We start from the raw sequence: 21,981 nt of genomic DNA, 5'->3' as shown, positions 1-21,981 counted from the left end.
CAAAGCAGTCCTTTCTTCAGGAGAAATTCTTCCCAGGCTGAAATTGTGAGTCACTTAGTATCAATAAAACTTCATTTATGGCCACCTGATGTACCCCTGGTGAAGAGCTGGAAGAGCCTGAGGGCTGACTCAGCTCCAGAGAATGCCACAGGCCCTCAGCACTCTGTGTTAAAGAAGCAGAGATTGTTAACAGGTGTCAGAATTAGGTTTTAGTGGGTCAGTTGATCAGCCTCTCACTTGCTGACACTTAGACCAATCTTAGGATTAGTCCTTAGACAAGTAAATGAGAACATATATATGACAGACCACTTGCAGTTATATCTGGAGCAGAAGAGAAGCAGCACAGAGCTCTGTCTCTCATCTGTTTTATGTTATAGCAGGATCTGTCTTGACTTCTGACTTCTAAAATGTGTAACTTGGTTGTTGGAGAAATTTGCCTTCTCTTGCCAAGCAGTTCACAGCATTGTCCCACACAAGGTACCTCCTTAAGATGAAGTGTTTGCTTTTGCAATCTGCTCGGATGGGAGAACACGTTGGTTGCGTGGCATTGCAGCCTCCTTGAATCCCAGAAATCCCTAATCCCCAGATAGTCACAACTGCATCAGTCTGCTTGAAAGAATTTGCCTACTTCATTTTGAGCAGGTTGTGCCAGCCTGTACTCCACAACTGTCAGATACTGAAGTAAATAAAGGCTGCTGCTGGAGTATTTTCCTTGGGAACTTTTCTGTCTGGCTGTTCTGAAGCCACTGGAAATGTCCAATTAAGGAAAACAGGACTTGGTTTTCGAGAAATGCTTGTAAGCCTATCTCGCATATTTTCCAAGTTTATATAACTGCACTAAACCCTATAAATATTTACATATTCTGAAGAATAAACTTAATAGCACCTTAAGCTGAAATAGTTTGGTTTTATCAGCTAATTCTGGCTTATTTAATATGAGGGTAATATTGACATCTAATAAAGAAGGAAGCTGTAAAAGTTGTAGTAGGATCAAGATGGTACAAAGAGATATAATTGATTAATAGTTTTTTTAATTTAGTCTTTTAAAATACCTTTCTTAATCCCTATCATCTAATATATCCTGAGACTGCAAATGCCTGATTTGTGCTGTAAGAGGCAGGGCTTTACTAGAAGAAGAAAAGCCTTGGCTCCTGGTGCTGTGAAAGTCTTCCAATAAGAGGAAATGCCTGAATTGCAAAATGGGAGCACAGTTGAACCTGTAAATGCAGAATTCTGACTTGCAGTTGTATTTTCTCATGACTTGGGCGAAGCACTTGGCATTCTGTCCTCTCCCTTAATGTGTCAGACTATAGTCAGAGTTTGTACGTTAGGCCAAGCAAAATTTTTTGAGGGGGATGCAAAAACTGGTGTATTCAGGTGCAACAGCAAAGGGACGTTTCTGGAGGCCACTTTCAAGGAAAGCTGTGATTGTGTGGATCAGGAGCAGGCACTGAGTCACTGGGATGTGTTTGCATTTGTGTTGCTCTTGAAGCTGATCAGGGCTGTGCCCTCACAAGAGGCTGAGCTCCTGGAGGCTCCCGGGTGTTCTGGGAACAATCTTAAGGCAAATGCCACCCTTCCTTTTGACATTTTAACAGTCTGGGGAATGCAGTGGGTGTCAGTGGGGAATAATCCAACTGGCACAGTGCTGGATCAGGACATGATTCGGAGTCTGCTTGTGTAAGTAATGAGGCACTTCTGCATTGTGAAATGCAGGGTATTATAACATCAGTAAATATTTCTGTAATAGTTTTCATAAACAGTGGGGTTTTCAAGCTCTTTTTAAATAGACTTAATGAATTGGAGACTCTTATCTCACAGAAATCAAAGCCTTTGTAGGAATGTGCCTCCTATTGTCAATAGAAGCATATGCAAGTCTCATTCTGAAATGGTGATACTGAATTTCAGAATTGCAGGCACGGTGCATGTAGGCAAGTCCACCTCATAGTTCTGGGGCAAGATTTGTGTTTTCTGGTTCATATTTCTGACAATCTGCCTGTTATCACTGTGTTTTGTGTTCACTGCTGCCTTGGCTTGCATGGACTGGCACTGTAAGCAGGAGGGCACCTGATGGTCAGGAATTTTCCCTTTTCTTCTGCAGTGGCTCCAATGGAGTAGGTATTTGGTAGAACAGGTAAAGAGAAACGTTGACTTTTCTTGCTGTGGCTCAGAGGGGCCAAAGAGGTTTGTAATGCCCACAGAATACTGGTGCTGCAGTAGTGAGTTGGACTAGACAAACAAATTTCCTGATGCTTCCCCCTGCTATAAAGAGTCATTTTTACCTGTTTTGATTACAGAGTAAAGAATGACCAGATACAATCCATGCACACAGTCACATTGCGATCTCTCAGTGAGCTGTAGCTGTGCTAGTTAGTGTCATGTAGCATGCCAACCCTGTACCTAAAATACCACTAAAAATACATTTATAATTTTTTTAAAAAAATAAGGCCCAGAAAACATCTGCAGTTTGCCTGGTTTGGATGTATTAATTGATCTTTGGCTTAAACTTCATCAGCAAAGTTTTTTAACTGACAGCTTATATAACAATTTTAGTAATTCTAGGACATGGGGCTTTTAGGAATGTCAAGAATTGCAAGACGTGGGAATAAACTTCCAGAACTGGCAGTGCTGCATAGAGCACATGTCACTGATTTGGATCCTTATTGCAGCTTGTAGTAGTTAGTTCTTGAAAAAGGCATTGCCAAACCTCACGTGACCACCTCAGCATCAGCTTAGACTTCAGTTGTTGCTGAGGTTTGATGAAGAGTGGGATGATAATAAGCAGCTGAGGGTGGGGGACTAGAAGAATAATTAAAATGATGAATTTCCCAGTAGTAGGCTGTAGTAAAATGTACTGCTTGACAGGCTGGCTGGCTGGAATGTGATTTGGGTCTAACCATCTGTCACCAAAAGATCATTTTAGGGATATTTGTTTGAATTTTGAAATTAATTGTGAGTATTTGGATTCTCAGAATGGCCACCTACTGGTCTTGGGTGTGTTTGTATTGAGGGATGTGGTGGAAGGTGCAGATGTGGTAACTGGAATCTCTCCTGTGTCAGTAGGAGTAGTTAAAATACAAAAAGGGGTGACTAGTCTTTATCTTAGTGGCTTTTAGTCTTTAACAAGATGCTTCTCTTAAATTAATGTAATAATAAAAAATTAAGGATATCATAAGATAGCAGAGAACCTGCTCTTCTATCAAATTTCTTCTTTCCTGGATTCTTGGGTTTGCCAAAGCTGTGGTATAACTTGTTTTAAGAGGGCAGGTCATGAGAAATTAGTCTGATTTGTTATCTGTGTACACATACATATCTACACACACGCAAAAAAAAAATGTCAGTTTGGAGTATTTGGTTGGAATGATCATTGCAGCAGCCATGAGGAATTGCCTTATCAGTGGCAAAAATGTGCTTGCATGGAAATAAAGTTGTACACTTGGCACTTCTGACTCCTACAGAGCAAGAACTAAAATTGGACAGACAAAACTCATCTTGGGAGAATACACGGGCAGGCACTGAATGAGACAGTAGTGCTGGAGAGGGAACAGGAATTGTCTTCCTTACAGGAGACAGACACATGCAGCAGAAAACTAAAAAAATACTGTCTTGTATGGTTTTCCTTCTGCCCTGGTCTGTTAGGACTTGGGAATGAGTGGGTAGGTCTTGTATGACTAAAATTTGCAGTTGAATTGTTGTTTTGGAACTTCTCTGCTTTAGACCACTGTTGAATAATCAAGCTTTTATCAGTGGAGGCTTACAGAGCACAGCTGATAACTTTGTAGAGAAATGTCTTGAACTGATAATCCCATTTTTCTCCCCTGCATTTCTTCTGAAAGCTTTATAATCTCAGCATTTAAAATGATACTTTTTCACTGAGCTAAGAATGCTTTTCTAAATCGTGGCTTAACCAGCAAGCCAGTGGTTAGTGTGCTTCTCTCTAGCAGCCACTTCAATTTGTTGTGTTGGAGTTTTTTTTAATTTTGGTTGGGGATTTTTGCTCGTTTGGGATGTGGAGTTTGTTTGAGGGGGCAGGAAATCTTGTGGCTTTTTCCTTTTTTTTTTTTTTGTTTTATTTTAAGTCGTGAGTGGGAGTGATTGTCCTGATTGGGTCTGATGACCTTTCCTTTTCAATCAACTTTTTTGAGTTCTGGTGAGCAAATGAAGTAAAAGATGGACTTGGGTCTCAATTGCCAGCCTTGTGGCCTCTACTCAACTGCTGACTCTCAGGAGCTGGGAAGGAGGTTTAGCTGCAGAAAATAGGGAGAGGGTTTTCTCATTTGTCATCTGTGCTCTTACTCTTCTCTACTTCAGCTGCTGCAACAAGGGCTGCTTCTCAGTGGTGAGATTCTATTCTCCATTCAAGATGGCTTCAGGGACACTATTCTGTTTCCTCAGTTCAGCACTGCACTGTTCTCTCGTGGACCACATACCTTAAATAGAATATATTTGAAGGCATTTGTAAATTTAGGAAGTCTTATATTGGAACAGATACTGTTAGCATAAGCACCACCTCTTAGTGTATTCTGATAACTGCAGCTAAGGAATACATTCAACATGAGTGGTCTTGATATGAAGCATGGTGCAGAAGTCAAAGATTGCCAGGGACTCTAGAAGACATTAGGATCATTCATTGTTCCTCCCATCTTGTTTTAGAAGGTACACACAGTGTATTTAATTCCTCTTTAATTCAGTTTTAATAGAGTACCCCGAGTGAAACTCTCAGGTTCCACTAGTAGCAGAGATGGTGAGCTGAAGAGAAAAATCTGTGCTCTGTATCATTTGTACTGTTTGGAAAAAATAAAACTTTTAGTCCAAAAACCTTTTAATAGATCCTATTTCTATGATCTAGTAGTTTGTTTTTGAGATAAAAGGGAAGATAAAACAATCAAACTAATCTCTGTCATGTGAAGAAATTACTTTCTCTCTGGTCAAATGAAATGCTTGTGAGTATGTTACTGCCAGTGTTTCATCACAGGTCCAATTCTGAGCTGGCTTTTGATCTCTTACATTTTCCAGCTAGTGTGGGTTAATAGAAATGGTCTGAGAGATGAGGTAAGTGTAAATATTTTGTAATCTTCTGCTTAAAATAATTAAAACTTGTCAAGTTTCTTGCTACGCAATTGATCTTCGTCTGTTCAGCCTGTAACAGGGTAGCTACAGGCAAGCTGTTAAATAAGGTGGCTTGTTCCCTTGCTGTCTAAAGTGAACTGTATGTTGTTTCTCTGCCCTCAGGAGTTGTGGAAGGTGATTTAGCTGCTGTGGAAGCCTACAAGTCGTCCGGAGGGGACATTGCCCGGCAGCTGACGGCAGATGAGGTACGGCTGCTGAACCGCCCGTCCGCCTTCGACGTGGGCTACACCCTCGTGCACCTGGCCATCCGCTTCCAGAGGCAGGACATGCTGGCCATCCTCCTCACTGAGGTGAGTTCCCCTGGCCCTTGCAGAGAGGGAGCAGCATTTTATGTAACCACACCACTGTGTGCAGCCAGAGGCATGCAGCTTTGACCTGTGGTGTTGTTAGAATATATGTGAATTGCTGCTTTGTGCCTTGGATTTCTCCTCAAGAAGTGAGTTTGCTTTAAGAGACTCTGTTGTGATGGTCCTGAGGATGTTCAGTTTTCTCATTAATGAACAGTCTTGGCACACGTTGTGACCTTACTGGCAGTGGAAGTGAGCTATTGTGAGGCTTCCTGTGCTCGGGGTGGGGGAGAGGAAATGCTCTCAAAGCAAAGCGCTGACATCAGTGCCAGCGTAGTTTGTTCTGAGTTTGTTAATGAGTAAGTCTACCTGGTCTGGCCTTCCTGGCTTTTGTGGGAGCTTCTCTTCCAGAGTGAAGTAATTTTCTTGCTTTGCAAAATTGCTGAATTTTTTCTATTTTTTGCCCATTTTATAAACTGAGTGGTTCTTCTGTTTTGCTCTTCCATGTTCCATTTCCTTCTGTCACCTCACTTCTGGTGACTTGCTGTTCTCCATCTTTGCCCTGTAAATAATTCTGTTACCCTTTTTTGTCTGTTTTCTTCAACTCAGACTTTTGGTTCCTCACCTGATCAGGGCAAGATTTTTATTCTGCCTCCTTCCCTGATGCCTTGTGCAATTCTGAAAGCTGCTATTTGCCTGCAAAGCACATAAAGATGATGGAATGCTCAGTGTTGAATAATTAAAAAGAGTAGATGAAGCAAGACAAATGTAGCTAAAGCCTTGAGTATATATTTATATACGACTAATAGCAGTAGCTTTGTGCTGCTTGCATAACTCTGGGTGGATGGAGTTACATGTTTAAAAACAAGTTAATTTACTGAAATACTGTCTTATAGACTTTTGTGGTTGGTTTATTTCGGTGCCTAGGAATACTGACTCATCTTGCCATTTCTGAAAATGCTTAGTAGTGCTTGAGCCCCAGTGATACTTTCCTTTTCTAGGATATGAATGAGTGAAAATGTGGGTCTTAAAGGTGTTTTTTTAATATGCATCTGGTGTCATCCCTGTGCCACTTGCCCTTCCTTGTTGAACTAGTTTCTGCTGCCAGTGATGACTAGAACTGTAGAAATTTAACTATCTTAGCTTAATAGTTTTTGGGAAGATTGTTTGTAGGAAACTGTCTAGTACTGCGGTAATGAAGTTTTGTTAAATCTAGACTGGGCTCGTGCATGAGATTTGAGATTGCCGTTATTATGAGCTCTTTCCCGTTTTTATCTCTTTTTCAGCTGGGAGTGGTCACCTGTTAATTCACTGCTTTGATTGAAAGATGTTTTTAACCAGTTATCATTTCCATGACAAATGAGACAGTTCATTAGGAGTCACTAAACTTTCAATCTTTCAGAGTGCCAGTGTTTATAGGTCTCTTGCATTCCTTGCTAACCAAGTACTCTCTGCTGGTGGTCATCCCTCCCAAATCTTCATATTTAATGGGATAATCCTGAGTGCAGTAACTGTGTTGTGTTACAGGTATCCCAGCATGCAGCCAAGTGCATTCCTGCCATGGTGTGTCCAGAGGTCACGGAACAAATCCGCCGTGAAATTGCTGCATCTCTTCATCAGCGAAAGGGAGACTTTGCTTGCTATTTTCTGACTGACCTTGTGACGTTTACGTTACCTGCAGGTAGCTACAAAACCCTTCTTCCTGCTGGAAGATTTTATTGCTTGGTCACTAGTTGAAAATAATGTATTTTGACTTTCTGGTGGTGATGTGTGTGCAGGTTTTATTTATTAAGAGCTTTATTAATTTGTTTATTAAGAGGTTTATTTATTAAGACCTATTTTATTAGATCAGATTTAATAGTTGAATTTAATTGCTCAGTATTTGCACACTTTCATCCATGCATTGCTCCTGTGAGCTGAGCATCTGTTGTCCTACTTAGACATGAAGAAATGGAAGAAAAGTGGTGTGTTCTAAGGAAAGGCTGTATTTAAAGTGAATATTGGAGCCCAGACATTTCTGGTCCATGGTACGACTTTTCACATGGCTATTTTAGCTTCCAGTCCTTTCTCTTGAGACCCAGAGCTGTTCTTTGTACCTGCTTGTAACAATAGCACTTTTTGAATACTTTTGAGGTACTCTGAGATCAAGAGAATGTTTATCTATTAACAAGGAGCTATTAGAAGACTTTTAATCTTCAGTAGCTGTTTCCTTTAATAGAAATGCTACAAGCAGTAAGAAAATATGCAGCTGGAAACTGTGCCAATCAGCAGATCTCTTTGTGTGTTTTATAAAACATTTTAAGAATTCTATTTGGAACCCTTTTGGTTGAGCGTTACTTCATCTCCTCCTCTTCAAAAAGTCTGGATAATATTTACCACTTGGGTACCTGATTGAGGTGCTGTATTCAGTTGTACTCTGTGGGTTGTGTATGAGAGGCAGGTAGGGTGGGTGTACAGGGTGTCTGTAGGAGACTAAAACTTCATTGCTTTTTGGGGGAGAGAAGGGAAACGGGCAACAGAAGGATTTCCTAACACACGTGAGAAATGTTGTTCTCTCCAGAGCTGAAGGATTTGTTCAGTGTTCTCAAGAGACACATCTTAAAGCACTGTGCAGATTTTTATCACATTAAGCCATTAAGTAATTAGAAAATAAGACTGTTCAAAAGCATCAAGACTTTCCACTTTCCTCACACTTTGCCAATTGCACATCTTTTGCAGTTTGGCTCCAGAGAGCATTTCCAAGGATGGAAGTATAAATCACACAGTTCTGTTCAGATATTACCTAAACAATGTAGTTTAGGAACCAGTTTCCACTCAACCTTTCAAATTAACAGATTGGATCCTCCTGAAAAGCCAATGCATGGATGTTAGAGTGCAAAGCTTTTAAATTGATTGCTGGCCACTAAAAGCAGTTTTAGCTTTAAAAGCCCCAATCAATCACACAAAAAAAGGACCACCCCACATCACCCTGCCTGCACCAAGCATTAATGTGCTTCAGTAGCAACTCATGTGCCTAAATGTGGACTTAAAAGCCCTGGGGTATTGGACATCTGAGCAGGACTGGCAGCTACCACACTGCAATTAAGAGAGATCTTTGTGTCCTTGAAATACCACTTGGGCCCCAGTCCTTATCCCCTAGAGTGCCTGAAGGGATGCTGGATATTCCTGTTCCTATTTTATTTATTGCCTTAACTTTCACATGTTTAAGTTTCATGATTGTGCTGAAACCAGCAAAGTTTCTCTGGTTGCTGCTCTGCCTGGCAACCCTTTACTGCTTATCCTTTTGGAATGCAGGCCAGGAGCAAATATTTACTGTGTGGCACATGCTGAGTTTTAGAATGTGTGAGAGTGTTTGTTGTTTTTTTTCCTTCTTTTTTATAAGGTAGTTGCAAATTCTGTCTCTAAAGTTCTTGGAGCAGTTGTCAGTAGGGGGAATTTTCCATGGCTCAATAGTTTTCCCATTTCTTGTTTTCTAACTTATCTGCAAACCTTTGGGGTTCTCAAAACTATTTTTTTGAGGTCTGAATGAGATGATTAAGGAAGTGGATATTCTGGAGAAGAACACATTCCTTGACAAACTGTATCTGTCCATTGGGATAGACTGCAGAGAAGAAGCCATTCAGATAGGTGGAAAAACCATTGCTTAGGATTGCAGCTGTGCTAAATACAATAGGGTTGGAAGTAAAATTATTCCTTTAAATTTCTCACCTCAAAGTGATTCTCCGCTTTCTCCTTCAGAGAAATACAGTCTTAACCCTATGCATGCTGTGATGATCCTTTCTGCATCAAAGGTGTGACAGTGAGGCTGAGGTGCAAACCTCCCTCAGCAGCTCTGCAAAGCCTCGGGCCACACATGACAGCAGCTTTCCAGAGGAAGTGTTAGACCTGATAGGGCAAAAGCTGTTCTGTGAGTTCTCCTGAGCAGCAGCTGGTGATGTCTCTTCTACAGTAGCATTAAGTGACTCTTGTATTTGCTGTCTGTTTTTCCAGATATTGAAGATTTACCACCCACAGTCCAGGAAAAATTATTTGATGAAGTACTTGACAGAGATGTTCAGAAAGGTAAATGCACCGAGAACAGCTGGGATCATCCTGGCTTTTCATCAGAGAATGTTTCTCTTACTAAAAATAAACTACGTGTGTCTTTATATATGTGGCTTTGTCCATGAACATGTTTTAAGCAGAGATTGGATGCTTTCATGTTAATCTTCACCCTGGAATTCATAAAGTCACAGAATGGTTTGAGCTGGAAGGGACCTTAAACACCTTCCCCTCAACCAGGTTGCTCCAAACCAGCAACTTCCACAGATGAGGCAACCACAGCTTGTCTGGGCAGCCTATGCCAGGGCTCACCACTGTCACAGGGAACAATTCCTTCCCAATATCCCATCTAACCCTGCCCTTTGGCAGTAGGATGCCATCCCCCCTTAATCTGTCACTGCATGCCCATGTAAAACTATTTTAATTTTAACGTTTCCAGTCTATTTATGCAGCAGAGGGAGAATAGAGTCTGTAGAAATCATGTTTGTAGTGTATCTCTGTAGAGCTTTAAAAATCTTTAGAAGTCAGTTTTGAGTCACAAGCTTTTTAAGGAAAACTGAAAAAAATCTTTTCATTTCAGTAACAATCCTCAAACAAATGATGTCATGCTATGGTTTGGTTTGCTTTTGGTTTATTTTATTGACAGTAGAAGAAATTTCTTCTGCCAGTGTAGTTCACCTGTTCCTTGTAGTATGAAGGAAAGCAGAGTTTTATTCATGCAGAGGGGCAGATTATTGAGACTGTGCCGTTATTCTTCTGTCTGAATTCTCTGAGATAAGTAAGTGGAGTGTTTAAGAGCTGGCTGTCCCGTTGCAGAGCTGGAAGAGGAGTCTCCCATCATTAACTGGTCCCTGGAGCTGGGGACACGCCTGGACAGCAGGCTGTACGCACTTTGGAACCGCACTGCTGGCGACTGCCTGCTCGACTCCGTGCTCCAGGCCACCTGGGGCATCTACGACAAGGACTCCGTGCTGCGCAAGGCTCTGCACGACAGTTTACACGACTGCTCCCACTGGTGAGTTAGGGCAGCTTTTTCCATGTGCTGTAGTGGCAAAACCCCACAGCCACCCCTCCCCAGTTCCCTGGGATTGTGCTCCTCGAAGCTGTCGAGTCACCGTGGTCCCGGCTGTGATCTTAATCTTACGTTTTAAATACGAGCACTGGAAACTTGGGCACTGTGAACGCAGGGATGGCGTGTGATGCTCAGCAAATGGCATTTCAAACACTAAAGTGCTTTATACTTGTCAAGCATGCACTAACCACAGTTACTGCAGCTGGAATTTGTGTCCTTGCAATGTAAATCATGCACATGCCATGCCTTGCTGCTTGGTGGGAGCTGTGCAGAAGACTGTTAGTAGAAGACAGCCTTTTTTATTCCTTATAAACTTTTCAGTATTTTCATTCCATCTGCTTAGTTATGGCTTTACTCAGGACTGCTCTTTTTATCCCTGTTCTGCCTGCTAAAATAATGGCAGTAAAGCACAGAGTGTTGGCATTTAACTTACTCTGTCATTTGGCCATAAAATTGATTCATCATTCTGTAAAACAACTTCGGTTGCTTTGCACTGACAACCTTCTTTAGTTGGATAGTGTTGTTTGCTTCTGCTAGAGGGAAGATCTTAGTTGGACCCCCAGTGGTTGTCCAGCAGCTCTCCAGGGTGTCCTGGACTAAGGGATGAGCTGATAAAGACTGATAATCCAACACACAGGTGATCATTTATTTGATGTTCTTGTAGTCAAGGACAGGAGAAACACTGTCAGCACATAGTGCAGAAAGAGCCTGTCCCCGTCCACAGTGCTGTGCAGGAGGTCAACAACAAAGGTTAATTTAGGAGTACCTCTAAGTAAATTTTGTGCTATTGGGAGAGAACTGCCCAAATTAGCCTCCGGAGCTGGATTCCAGAAAGTGATGTCTCAGTAGCAATTCTCCCAGGAACCAGTGTCTGAAAGGATCTGTCACTGCTTTGGTGTTGTTCAGCATGGAGTGTGCATCTTGTCCATGCAGGAATTTCCTTGGCATCACAGGCAGCTCCCATCAGGCCAAAACAGAACAGGTTTTGCTCTTTATGGTAACAAAACCAAGCATGGTATCCAAAAACATGCTGCAAACTACTGAGCTTTGGATCAAATCTCTCAAAATGTTGGTGTTAACTGTGGTTGACTTATTGGTGTATATAAATGTAACACTCATTTAGAGGCTATTAAATCTTGTTAAGCTTTTTAGTTTATGTCTAGACAGAATTTTCATTTTACTCTGAATTTGCTTAATCTTTATCCTTATTAGAAGCATAATTTTTAACTGATTGGTGTGTTCCTTTATAGGAACAAGTCTTCAGACTTTAAAGATCAAGTCTGTAAGGAACAAGTCATGTTCCTTATTAGGAACAAGTCTTTAAAATAAGTCTTTTAGCCAGGTTTTGTTGTAAATTGATCATCCTGTACATTCTATACTTGCTGTATAGATTCCATTTGAGAAGATACATTTAATTTTGCGGGCTAGGACATGTGGCTGATTGGAAGCAATGTCGTCACTGGAACAGGCTCTTAAATACAATCCCTGCTTAAACTTTTATCTAGTGGAATTATTCTTCAAAGCCTCTACAAAGACACTTAAAAATGGGTATTTTTATAGTCAGACAGAAAACACTCATGTAACTCACTTGACCTTGTTTTGTTCTATTTGTTTAGACGCTAAACAAAGAGAAATCTATTTACCAGAGACAGTCTTGTATGTGGTACTTGGAAAAAGCTCCATAGTGAAGTTCCCAGAGGCTTTTCCACTCACCTTTCAGTAGCTACACTTTTTTAGTTTACACAAAAGTGTGTTCTGATGTGTCCCTTTTTGTATGCCACCATTAGCTTTTGCTGGAGAATGGGCACATGCCTTAAGTTGACTTTCAGAATTTTATTCTTTAATGGATGCATTCAGTTCTCTTGTGTTAACCTGAAAAGTTTGCTTTAAATAAGATCAAAATCTTGTGTATGGCTGACTAACTCAGGGAAGAAATTTCTTTAGGAGAACACTTTCACAATCAGTCAAGCTTTTGGGGAGTAGTTTGGTGTTTTTCCTTTTTTTCTTTTTTCCCTTGAATTTTCTGGGCTTTCTCTCTCACTCTGGTGATGTGGGAGTTTTTGTTGTTGTTTTGCTTTGTTTTTTCTTTTCTTTCACCCAGAATCTGATTAAATGTCTTTCAGGAGACCTGGGAATGAATTCATTTAGCACAAAGTGCTCAGTTAGAGGTTTATGGGAGAAAACAGGCAAAATATTTATCAGCTGCAAAGGTGGAAATATTGGTGTGTTTGGATAAAAGCTGGAATGCAGATCCAGGAGATTCCCTGTGGATATATTACTGTGAATTAGCACAGACCTATCTAAACATCTTAGTAATAGGAATTTTAAGCCATGCAAGGGCTTTAGATGGACTCAGGAAAGCCAGCCTGGCTGGTGGCTGCTGTCCTACACACCAAGATTTTAGGGTGATTCCAGCTTCACTGAAAGCATAGGAAAGATCTTATCCACACACACTCACTGTCTGCTAATACTCTCAAGTTTTAATTAAATGAGTTCATTTCAGTGACTTTTTTAATAAGCTGAAACTTCAGAATGGTTTCTTTGTCTTCACAGGAAAGACCGTTGTTAAAAGTTGGTTTAGCACTGTTCCCTAAATCCTGATTCCTAATATGAAGTTGTGGCTTTTTCTTAGTGTGGTGATTATACAGAGTTTAAAATTTTTAAAAGTAAAAATCATCTTCTTAATGTGTCATTTCTCTTGGTAAATGGTTAAATAAAATATCATAACTAAACTAAATCCCACATTGCATATTTGATTCTTATCCACACTGCTTTACAACTCCATATAATATGGAATTACCACCCCTTTGCTCCAAAATCTGGTAGAAAACAGATTCTGCCTCTTAACCATGGGCTGTTGGAAATTGATGTGCAAGTACTTTGAAGTTAATTAACTCAGGATGTTGTTAAAAATAGAAAAATACCTGTATTTTTTGTGTGAGAAGAATGAGCAACTCCTCTTGTATGAAATGGAATGTCTTACTTATGTTCCCTGTATATCAACACTTAAATAAGCCTAAATAAGACTTTAAAAAACCCCTATTGCAAGAAGTATCAAACTGGGCAGGAGCCTGGTAGGAACTTGGATCATGTTTGCTGTCGAAATTGCATTTCTTTTTTAAATGGCTCTTAAATGAGGATTAATAAATGGAGTCTCCTGAAGATAAAAAAAAACCAAAACAAAATCAGTTTTCCTGATACTTGCTCTCTTTTTTCCCCCTTCTTGGGATAAAGGATTGCAAGGGTTAAATATTGCTGTCAGGATTATGGTGGTTGAGTAAATGTTTTTGCCTTTGCCACTCTCTCTCTCTCTCCCTTAACATCTTAGGTTCTACACACGCTGGAAAGAGTGGGAATCATGGTATTCCCAAAGCTTCGGTTTACATTTCTCCTTGCGAGAGGAACAGTGGCAGGAAGATTGGGCATTCATTCTCTCTCTTGCAAGCCAGGTAAGAAAACTCCTTTGTCAGAGGGCTTTTGGAAAAGATATTTTAATTTCTGAAAGAAATTTCAGAACTAGAAGTGGTTTTGGGGAATAAGAATATCCTGTATGAAGGAAGAACATCCCTCTTAAGCCAATGATCTTAAAATATTACTGAGTAAACTCTTCTGCAAGTATGGAAAGGTTCATTTGAAATTAAAATTTTTGAGCTTGCTATTAAGCAGTGCAACACAAAAAACGAATGATGGTATTAAGGTGAAGTCTGTAGAACAATCATGTGTTTAATATCCTGCCTCCAGCTCCTGCAGCACTTTTACCTCCCAAAACACACCTCCAAACCTGTCGGCTTACACTGCTCAAACTCCAGCAAGCTGAGGTTTTATAACTCCCCTCCAAAATGAGATTTACGTTCCTATAAGCTTCCAGCTATAGGAATATTTTTAGCTCCTCTTTTAAAGTATAAACATGATTTTGGTGCTATTTCTTTGAGGTTTGTTTTGGATGTGCCCTTTTCCTATCATCAAAAGGTATTTGCCTTAAAGTGCCCTCAGATGAGTGCATTATTTTTAGACCTAACATTATGTAGAGTTTCACTTCTAAGTGGGGAATGAAATCCATTACATTGAATCTGGGCAATAGGACAGAGAATTATTGCTGACAGCTGACAAGCTGAAATGTTTTTCCTTATTTCCAATAATTTTCCAGTCTTTTGTTTTTCCTGTTAAAGCTTTATCACTCTTAAAAGCATTTTCTCTCTCAACTTGAAGACTGTTTTTTTAAATTTCAACACACAGGATGGTAAGTTGTATTTCAATTGATGTCTTTCTTTGTGTTTGGTTCAGCCTGGAGCGAGTTTGGAGCAGACACACATTTTTGTACTTGCACATATTCTTAGAAGACCAATTATAGTTTATGGAGTAAAATATTACAAGAGTTTTCGGGGAGAAACATTAGGATATACCCGCTTCCAAGGTAAGCATTTGTTTTTTTAAATTCAGTTTTAAACAAGGTTGGGCTGTAAATCAATAGTGACGTGAAGGGACTGTCTGGAAAAGGATGGAATTCTGTTGTAGGTAAATTTTCATTTGCTATTAAAAAGAACAAAACAATCTCTCCAAACTTGCAGTTTTTCATTTTATAGTAGGCATGGTGCCTGTAAAAGTGAATTCCATGATGTACTTTAAAGGAAGTTTTTAAAATTTATCTGTGTTTCAGTAATTTACACTTTACAGCAAGTGTGGTGTGAATACTGACTTATTTCTCATTAGTATTATAATTTTGCATAGTTTGATCAGGTTCTTTCTGACTTTTTCTCCTCATCTCCAAGACAGCCTGACTGTCCTTAACATAAATACGAAGATGACTCAGTCCAGTTTTGCTTAGACTTAACATCTGTAGATTTCTAAAGATGCATTTTCTGCTTTGCAAACCAAATCTGTGGGCAACTTTCCCCTCTATTACATGCTAATACTTTACTATTCAGATAATAAAATATGAGAGGGGATTGGGAGCATCTTCACATCCTGAGCTGTAAATAAAACCCGTGGGGAAGGCTCTGTGTGTGTTCCAGGGGGTTGGGACATTTGTTTTGCCCACAGTTCATATTCCTGGCCTCAAGTACACCTGCTTGAAGATGACCCACTCTTTATTTATAGCTTAGCAGAGGGCTTCCCAAAACATCTTTGTGATTTGAAAGAAAAGAAGTATGGTGACTTTGGAAGGAGGCAAACCCATGATGTATAGGAAACCCCAAACTGTGGCGTTAATGTTAATTTATAACTATTTAGAGTCTTGGCTTCTAAGTTTGGGGCAGTAACAAAACTTTATCTAGGGAAATTAATTACTTTTTTGTGGAGTCTAAAAGTTTGGTAGTCTTTTTAGTTACATGTTAACTTTTTTTTTTGAGGATGAAAGGCTGGGAAGGAACAGTTACTCGTTTCACTTAAATCTGACTTGCCAGGTTTGTGTTGCTTTTAATTCTAAGGCTTGGTGGTTTGCAAATGGTTTTATTTCCTAGATTGGGCATCGAGGCAGACAAGTATTACATGGCCTAAATGTGCTGAAATGGTTTCTTGCTCTGTGAACCAGAGGGAAACAGGGTGCCTGGAACACCCTTTTACAGCACATGGGTTTCCAGGAATTTAGGCAGCCAAATAGTTACGACTTGAGATTTGCTTGCCACAAGCCACATCCAGCCAGCCATACATGGAAACACACAGCACGGGGAACAGGTGAACTTGGAGTCCTGTGTCGCAGTACCTGGAATTGCTCCTCTCCCTGCCCAGCCACATTTTTGTGGTTAATGTGTGCTAATCAAATGCCATTGGCACAGCTGAAACCCAACAGCCGTGAGCTCCGAGTGGGGTGGGCTGCCAGGAGGAGGCTCCTGCTCTGGGCCTGTGTGTGGGCTGTGCTCAGCATGTGGAGCTTTGGGGAGTGCTGGGGTGTCCCTCAGTATCTGGGTAGCACCCTGCCTCTGTTTAACATCACATCCGCCAGAAAAGTCCCTGGAAGTGTTCAAGGCTAGGTTGGCCAGGGCTTGGAACAACCTGGTCCTGTGGAAGGTGTCCCTGCCCATGGCAGGAGGTGGAACTGGTTGGGCTTTAAGGTCCCTTTCAACCCAAACCACTCTGTAATTGTGGGTTATAATAGAAATGGGGAATTGAATTTTTTTAAAGCTTGTTCAACATCACGGTTCAGTTTGTAGCACCCTCTTATCCACCCCTAAAATACTCTCCCTGACAAGAATTTTTTCACCAGGGATTCCTTGTTCCAGCTTGGCATCCTTGCTGTAGCTGCTGTGAGTCCCATAATTGCCAGCCTCCTTGTTTCCCAGATTCCAGCTGATTGTTAATGCTTCTTTAAATACTAAAGCTTCAGTGGTGGAAGACCTGTTTGCTCAGGCCCTAACTATGACCCTGGTCAGACCCTCCTTGTCTGGCCACATGTATTTAGTGGCACAAATATGCAGCTTTTAAAATTGAACAGAAAAAAAGGTAACTGACGGAAGTGATCATCAGGTCAGGCTGGAGACACTAAATCCTATGTGGGTGGCTTCAGGATAGGTGTTAGCCCATACTCTTTATTTTCTGTGGCTTGTGCTCATGTCAACTGTTGTTACACAACCTTCTCACTTTATATCAGCGTGACTTTTATAACTCCTAAGAGCACTAGATATTCTCCCTGGCAATGCTTGAAATTCTTTTCTTGTGGAGCTCATCACAGTGTTGAGGAGGAATGGAAAGTGTAGCACAGCCTTCTGTCTTGGGGAAATGATTAATGTGGAATTTTCAACAAGATAAAACAATGGTGGAAAAAGATTTCCAAAACTTGCTGAATTTCAGTGCAGGCATGGAGGCAACCAGATGAGTTTCAGTCCTGAAAGGGCACATAGCTGTGTGCTCTGTGTGCATGAAGAACTGATTCCCAGGAATTGGGGGACTGTCTTCCTTACATTTGACTGGATGTTATCTGTAAATTGGAATTTTGACTGGATGTTTGGTTCTTTCCCTTAATGCAAAGATCTGAAACTTTCTGGTGAAGGCTTATCCTGTGTTCTTCACCTTCTGTGTTTAATGTTGCATTAGAGTGAGACTTAATGATGGGGACAGGAGGAAGGGAGGGCTAAGAAGGTATTAGAAGGATCTGTCCTTAAATCGTGGTGTGGTAAAAACTTGAGTGAATCTTCATTTTAAATAAATGGCAAGACTTTTAGGTAGCTCTTGATTGCTAATTCAAAAACAAGGGGGGGAAAAAGGGACAATTATTTACTGGCAGCCCCCACTAATTTTTACTGCAGCACAAAAAGATGAGCTCAAAACTTTAGTAGAACCTCCAAAGCCACCCCCTGCCTCCGATTCCCATTTTAGCGTTGCCCTTCCCTCTCCGTGGCTGTTGGAGGAGCGCCGTGTTTGCAGCAGCAGCTGTACTAGAGGGGTTGCTATGCTACATGTGCACTTGAGTTTATGTGGGGCTATTTTTAACCTGTCACAAGGTGAGCTGTGCCTTTGCTTAAGTTGTCTTGCAGTAGACACCAAGAATTATTTATGTTTCTGGAAGAAAGGAGTTCCAGTTTTATTTTGAGACCTCAAGCAAATTGCTGTCTTTATTGCTAAAAGTGGTGGGGAGAAAAAGTGCAGTTCCTCTCAGAATCTGTAGCATCAGGTGTTGGTTGTAGCTGAGCAAAGTAGTAAAATGTAAAAAAGCTTTTTGGTGCTTTTTTCCTTTTTTTTTTTTAAATTGATATGAATAATTGATGTGTGTTAATTGAATCTGTGAGTACTGTATATGAGCAATCCCATTCTCTGAGATGGGTTACATCAGTGCTGAGTAACATTTTGTGCAGTGAGTTCTTTTAATAATAGGTTTTGTCAGCAGATGGTGGAATTTTTGCTCTGGTAAAAATAGACATCTGACTGTAGCCTTTATTTCTGTGATGCAGAATCTGATTTTTTTCTTTTTTTTTTTTTTTTAAGAGTTACCAAACATAAAAGGCTGCTTTTCTAACCTTGTTTTTCGTTCATCACTGCACTATAGACCATAAATTTTAGGGCTGTAGTAATGTATTGGTTGTGATTATAATCTTTTGTGCCTAAACTTGTACAGTTGCAAAGATGCTTGATTTGTGTTAATTAATAACAATTAGCTCTACTGAAGAGTGTGTCAGTGTCAGGCCAAACCAAATATGTTTTAAAAGTGATGTGCTTCTGTTACAGTTCAGCCAAAACCACAAGGTTTGTATCAAAATCCTTCCTTGTTGAACACCAGTTCTGAGCCTTACCCTGTGCTTTAATTCCCCACAGGTGTGTATTTGCCTTTGTTATGGGAACAGAGTTTCTGTTGGAAAAGTCCCATAGCTCTGGGCTACACGAGGGGCCATTTCTCCGCCCTGGTTGCCATGGAGAATGATGGCTATGGCAATCGAGGCGCTGGTGCTAATTTGAACACTGACGATGATGTTACTGTTACTTTTCTACCCTTGGTGGACAGCGAGAGGAAATTATTGCACATTCACTTCCTTTCTGCTCAAGAGGTAAGAAAGAAACACCTGGTGTGTGGTGGTGGCTTTGTCACAGCTGCTTGCTGAAGCTCAGCAATCTCTGTAGCCCCGTGGGTTTTTGATGTCCACAGAATTACAGGGAGTGTGCTGTTCTGGTTAATTAATACTGCTCCCTTCCCCATCATTCCAGGTGATTCTGAAAGGTGTTTTCCCATAAATATGATGCTTATTTACAGCTCTATAAATGGAATGTAACTTCATTGTCCATGTAAATCACAGAAACAGAATCACAGAATAGATTCACAGAATATCCTGAGCTGGAAGTGAGCCACAGGGATCATACAGTCCAACTCCTGGCCCTGCACAGGACACCTCAACAATCCCATCCTGTGCCTGAGAACATTGAATATCAGCATACCTAGAAAAGGACACAAAAATAAGGGTTCTGTCACTAAGGAAAGACTGAAATCTGCCTTTTGGGTTTGTTTTTTTTTTTTTTTTTCTAAAAGATGCAGTACAAATATTGGCCCATAGTTGCAGCATGTTCCACCTTCTATTCTAATGAAACTCAACTCATTTTTTAATAACTACGATAAAGACATGGAACTATTTCAGTAAAGGGTGTGCATGGATGAAGGGAGGGCTGGAAGACTGAAGTAATTGCAGAAAGTGGGCATTCTATAAATAAAAGGAGAAAAATACGGGCTTCAGGTCTAGAGAGGGGTGTTTCTTCAGCAAGCCACGATATCTGTTATGTGTTACAAGAGAAAATATTTCATCTAAGGAACTCTTAAGACTCCTGAAAATGTCTTTGTAAAGCCAGAAGAATCTTTTAGGGCCTGCCCTTTATATATGGTGCCTACCACAAATAAATAGTTGCTTTAAAATAACTGAAATACAGAAAGGCTGCATTGGAAATACACATGTGAAAAATTGGGAAGAAGAGCTGGAGCGTATTTCCAGAGCCTTCAAACTTTGGTTGAGTTTGGCTTTCAGAGTCTCTGGGTGCGGCGATGCGCTCGGAGCAGGAATGGCGCTGGGCGTTGGGGAAGCCTCATTGCCGGTGTTTTCTGTCCCCCAAAGATAGGCAACGAGGAGCAGCAGGAGAAGCTGCTGCGGGAGTGGCTGGACTGCTGCGTGACAGAGGGAGGGGTTCTCGTGGCCATGCAGAAGAGCTCCCGCCGGCGCAACCACCCGCTGGTCACCCAGATGGTGGAGAAGTGGCTCGACCGCTACCGCCAGATCCGGCCCTGCACGTCCCTGTCCGACGGCGAGGAGGACGAGGATGACGACGATGAGTGAGGGGGAATAAAGTGCAAATGAGCAGCGCAGAGTGTGTGACCCTGAGTGAGCGTTGTGCTGTAGCAGTTGGGTGTGGAACGACCCAGGTCTAGGGGATACATGCCGGGAAGGATTCTCCGACAGCACAGGGAGAGAATGGATGCTCATCCTGCTGCCTGGAGAGAGCCAAGCGGGCTGGACTACAGTTTGTATAAAAACACGAAAAAGAAACAAAAACCAGCTAATTTTATTATCAAGATGGAAGAAAAAAAAAAACAAACAAAAACCAACCCCATTTTTCTTTCTGACTGTAAATCTGTCTATAAATGTACCGCATGTGGTTGTGTAAGAGGTTGTGTAATAGGAAACGCATACCAGCATCTTAATTATTGCAGAGAAATTTTTCAACTAAGGGCACTTCTGAAAGCACATGTGAGCTGGATGGATAGCTCCTCCCTCTGAGATTCTTTTACAATAGAACCTGGTCTTCTCCATCACCTTTTAGATACTCTGACACATTTCCCTGAAAGGCCCTTTCCTGTGAAATCTCACCAGTGCCCAGGTCAGATTGTGAGAGGTTTTTTTTGTTTGCACAAGATATCCACAGCAAGTTATAAGCAAAAATACATTCATTATTTTACTAATATTTTAGTTATTGCTGTGCCCACATAATAAAGCCTAAACTCTACGGAACAAACTGGAAAAGAAGCTAAATTTTTCATTGAGTGAAATTACTTGTTTCCTGAAAAAGCTTTTTGGTGTTTTGGTTTTTTTTCCTTTTTTTTTTTCTTATAATAGTTAATAGATTCCTTTCAGTATACATAAGGATATTTATTCAGAGAAGTGACCTAAAAGATAGGGATTTTATTCCTGTGAGTATACACTAAGCAAAATTGTGTGAAATCTGAGAACTTGAACACAATTGAGAATTTAATCTTGTCAAAACTCCGCCTTGCTGTGTTACAAATTATATCATTTTATCATTTATTCTTTGATCACTCAAACTTTGCTGCAAATGAAAAAATACCTTTTTGAAGGGTTACTCCTTGGTCACTAAATCTAGTGAGAATCCACTTGGCAGTTCTAATTAAAAAGAAGAATTTATGCTCAAGTTGTTTAAAAGCACTGTTATATATTTCTCAGTATGTAAACCTGGGAATTTCTTGCATGTTGATTGATGTGGCCATACTTAAACTTATGTAAGTTCCTAAGAGTGTAAGTTCAGAGTATATTCTCCAGTAGAAATTTTATTATATTTGATAACTTTAGCCATGTAACCTGTAATGGATAAAGTTTATCTAAAAATCTCACTGAAACACTAAAGGTTAATGCCAGTTTTTACATACACAGTGCAATTCAGGTTGGCTTGAAAAGCACTTTTGATGGTGTGGTGGTTGAATAAGCAATTTTGCAGTAGATGAAATTGTTTTAATTAGAATTTGGAAAGAAGCCCCATAGCACCTATTTTTATGTAGTTCAGAGCTATGGAAACCCTGAGGAACTTGCTGCTTTTTCTTCCAAATGCTGCTTAGATGGTGTTGAAACGTGCACAACTCCTACAGAAACTTGGTGACGACACCGAAAGTAAAGAAATAATGAAGTACTGTATTAATTTTGCAATTTTCCCGTTCTAGATTCCACTGAGGTTTATTATGTCTTCACCTTTTTGGCCATTAGAGCTCCTCTGATTGGTGGAAGCCCAGATTTCCAGGTGAAGGATGAATGCTGC

General features: G+C 40.6%; 1 protein-coding gene across 2 annotated transcripts in view; it reads left to right on the top strand.

The window, feature by feature from the left end:
• Nucleotides 1–21,575, top strand: part of ZRANB1 (zinc finger RANBP2-type containing 1) — a 40,834-nt gene extending 19,259 nt beyond the window's left edge. For both annotated transcript variants that reach the window (XM_048311985.1, XM_048311984.1), the window contains exons 4-11: nucleotides 5,233–5,420; nucleotides 6,945–7,098; nucleotides 9,408–9,479; nucleotides 10,275–10,473; nucleotides 13,859–13,979; nucleotides 14,815–14,944; nucleotides 18,775–19,004; nucleotides 20,055–21,575. In XM_048311985.1, coding sequence (XP_048167942.1) covers nucleotides 5,233–5,420; nucleotides 6,945–7,098; nucleotides 9,408–9,479; nucleotides 10,275–10,473; nucleotides 13,859–13,979; nucleotides 14,815–14,944; nucleotides 18,775–19,004; nucleotides 20,055–20,273 — 1,313 coding nt within the window. In that variant the 3' untranslated portion in view covers nucleotides 20,274–21,575. The remainder of the gene's footprint in view (nucleotides 1–5,232; nucleotides 5,421–6,944; nucleotides 7,099–9,407; nucleotides 9,480–10,274; nucleotides 10,474–13,858; nucleotides 13,980–14,814; nucleotides 14,945–18,774; nucleotides 19,005–20,054) is intronic.
• Nucleotides 21,576–21,981: the final 406 nt, after the last annotated feature.

This window comes from Corvus hawaiiensis, chromosome 8, assembly GCF_020740725.1.
Source record: "Corvus hawaiiensis isolate bCorHaw1 chromosome 8, bCorHaw1.pri.cur, whole genome shotgun sequence".
Taxonomy (NCBI): domain Eukaryota; kingdom Metazoa; phylum Chordata; class Aves; order Passeriformes; family Corvidae; genus Corvus; species Corvus hawaiiensis.
This window is presented reverse-complemented; position numbering and strand designations above follow the sequence as displayed.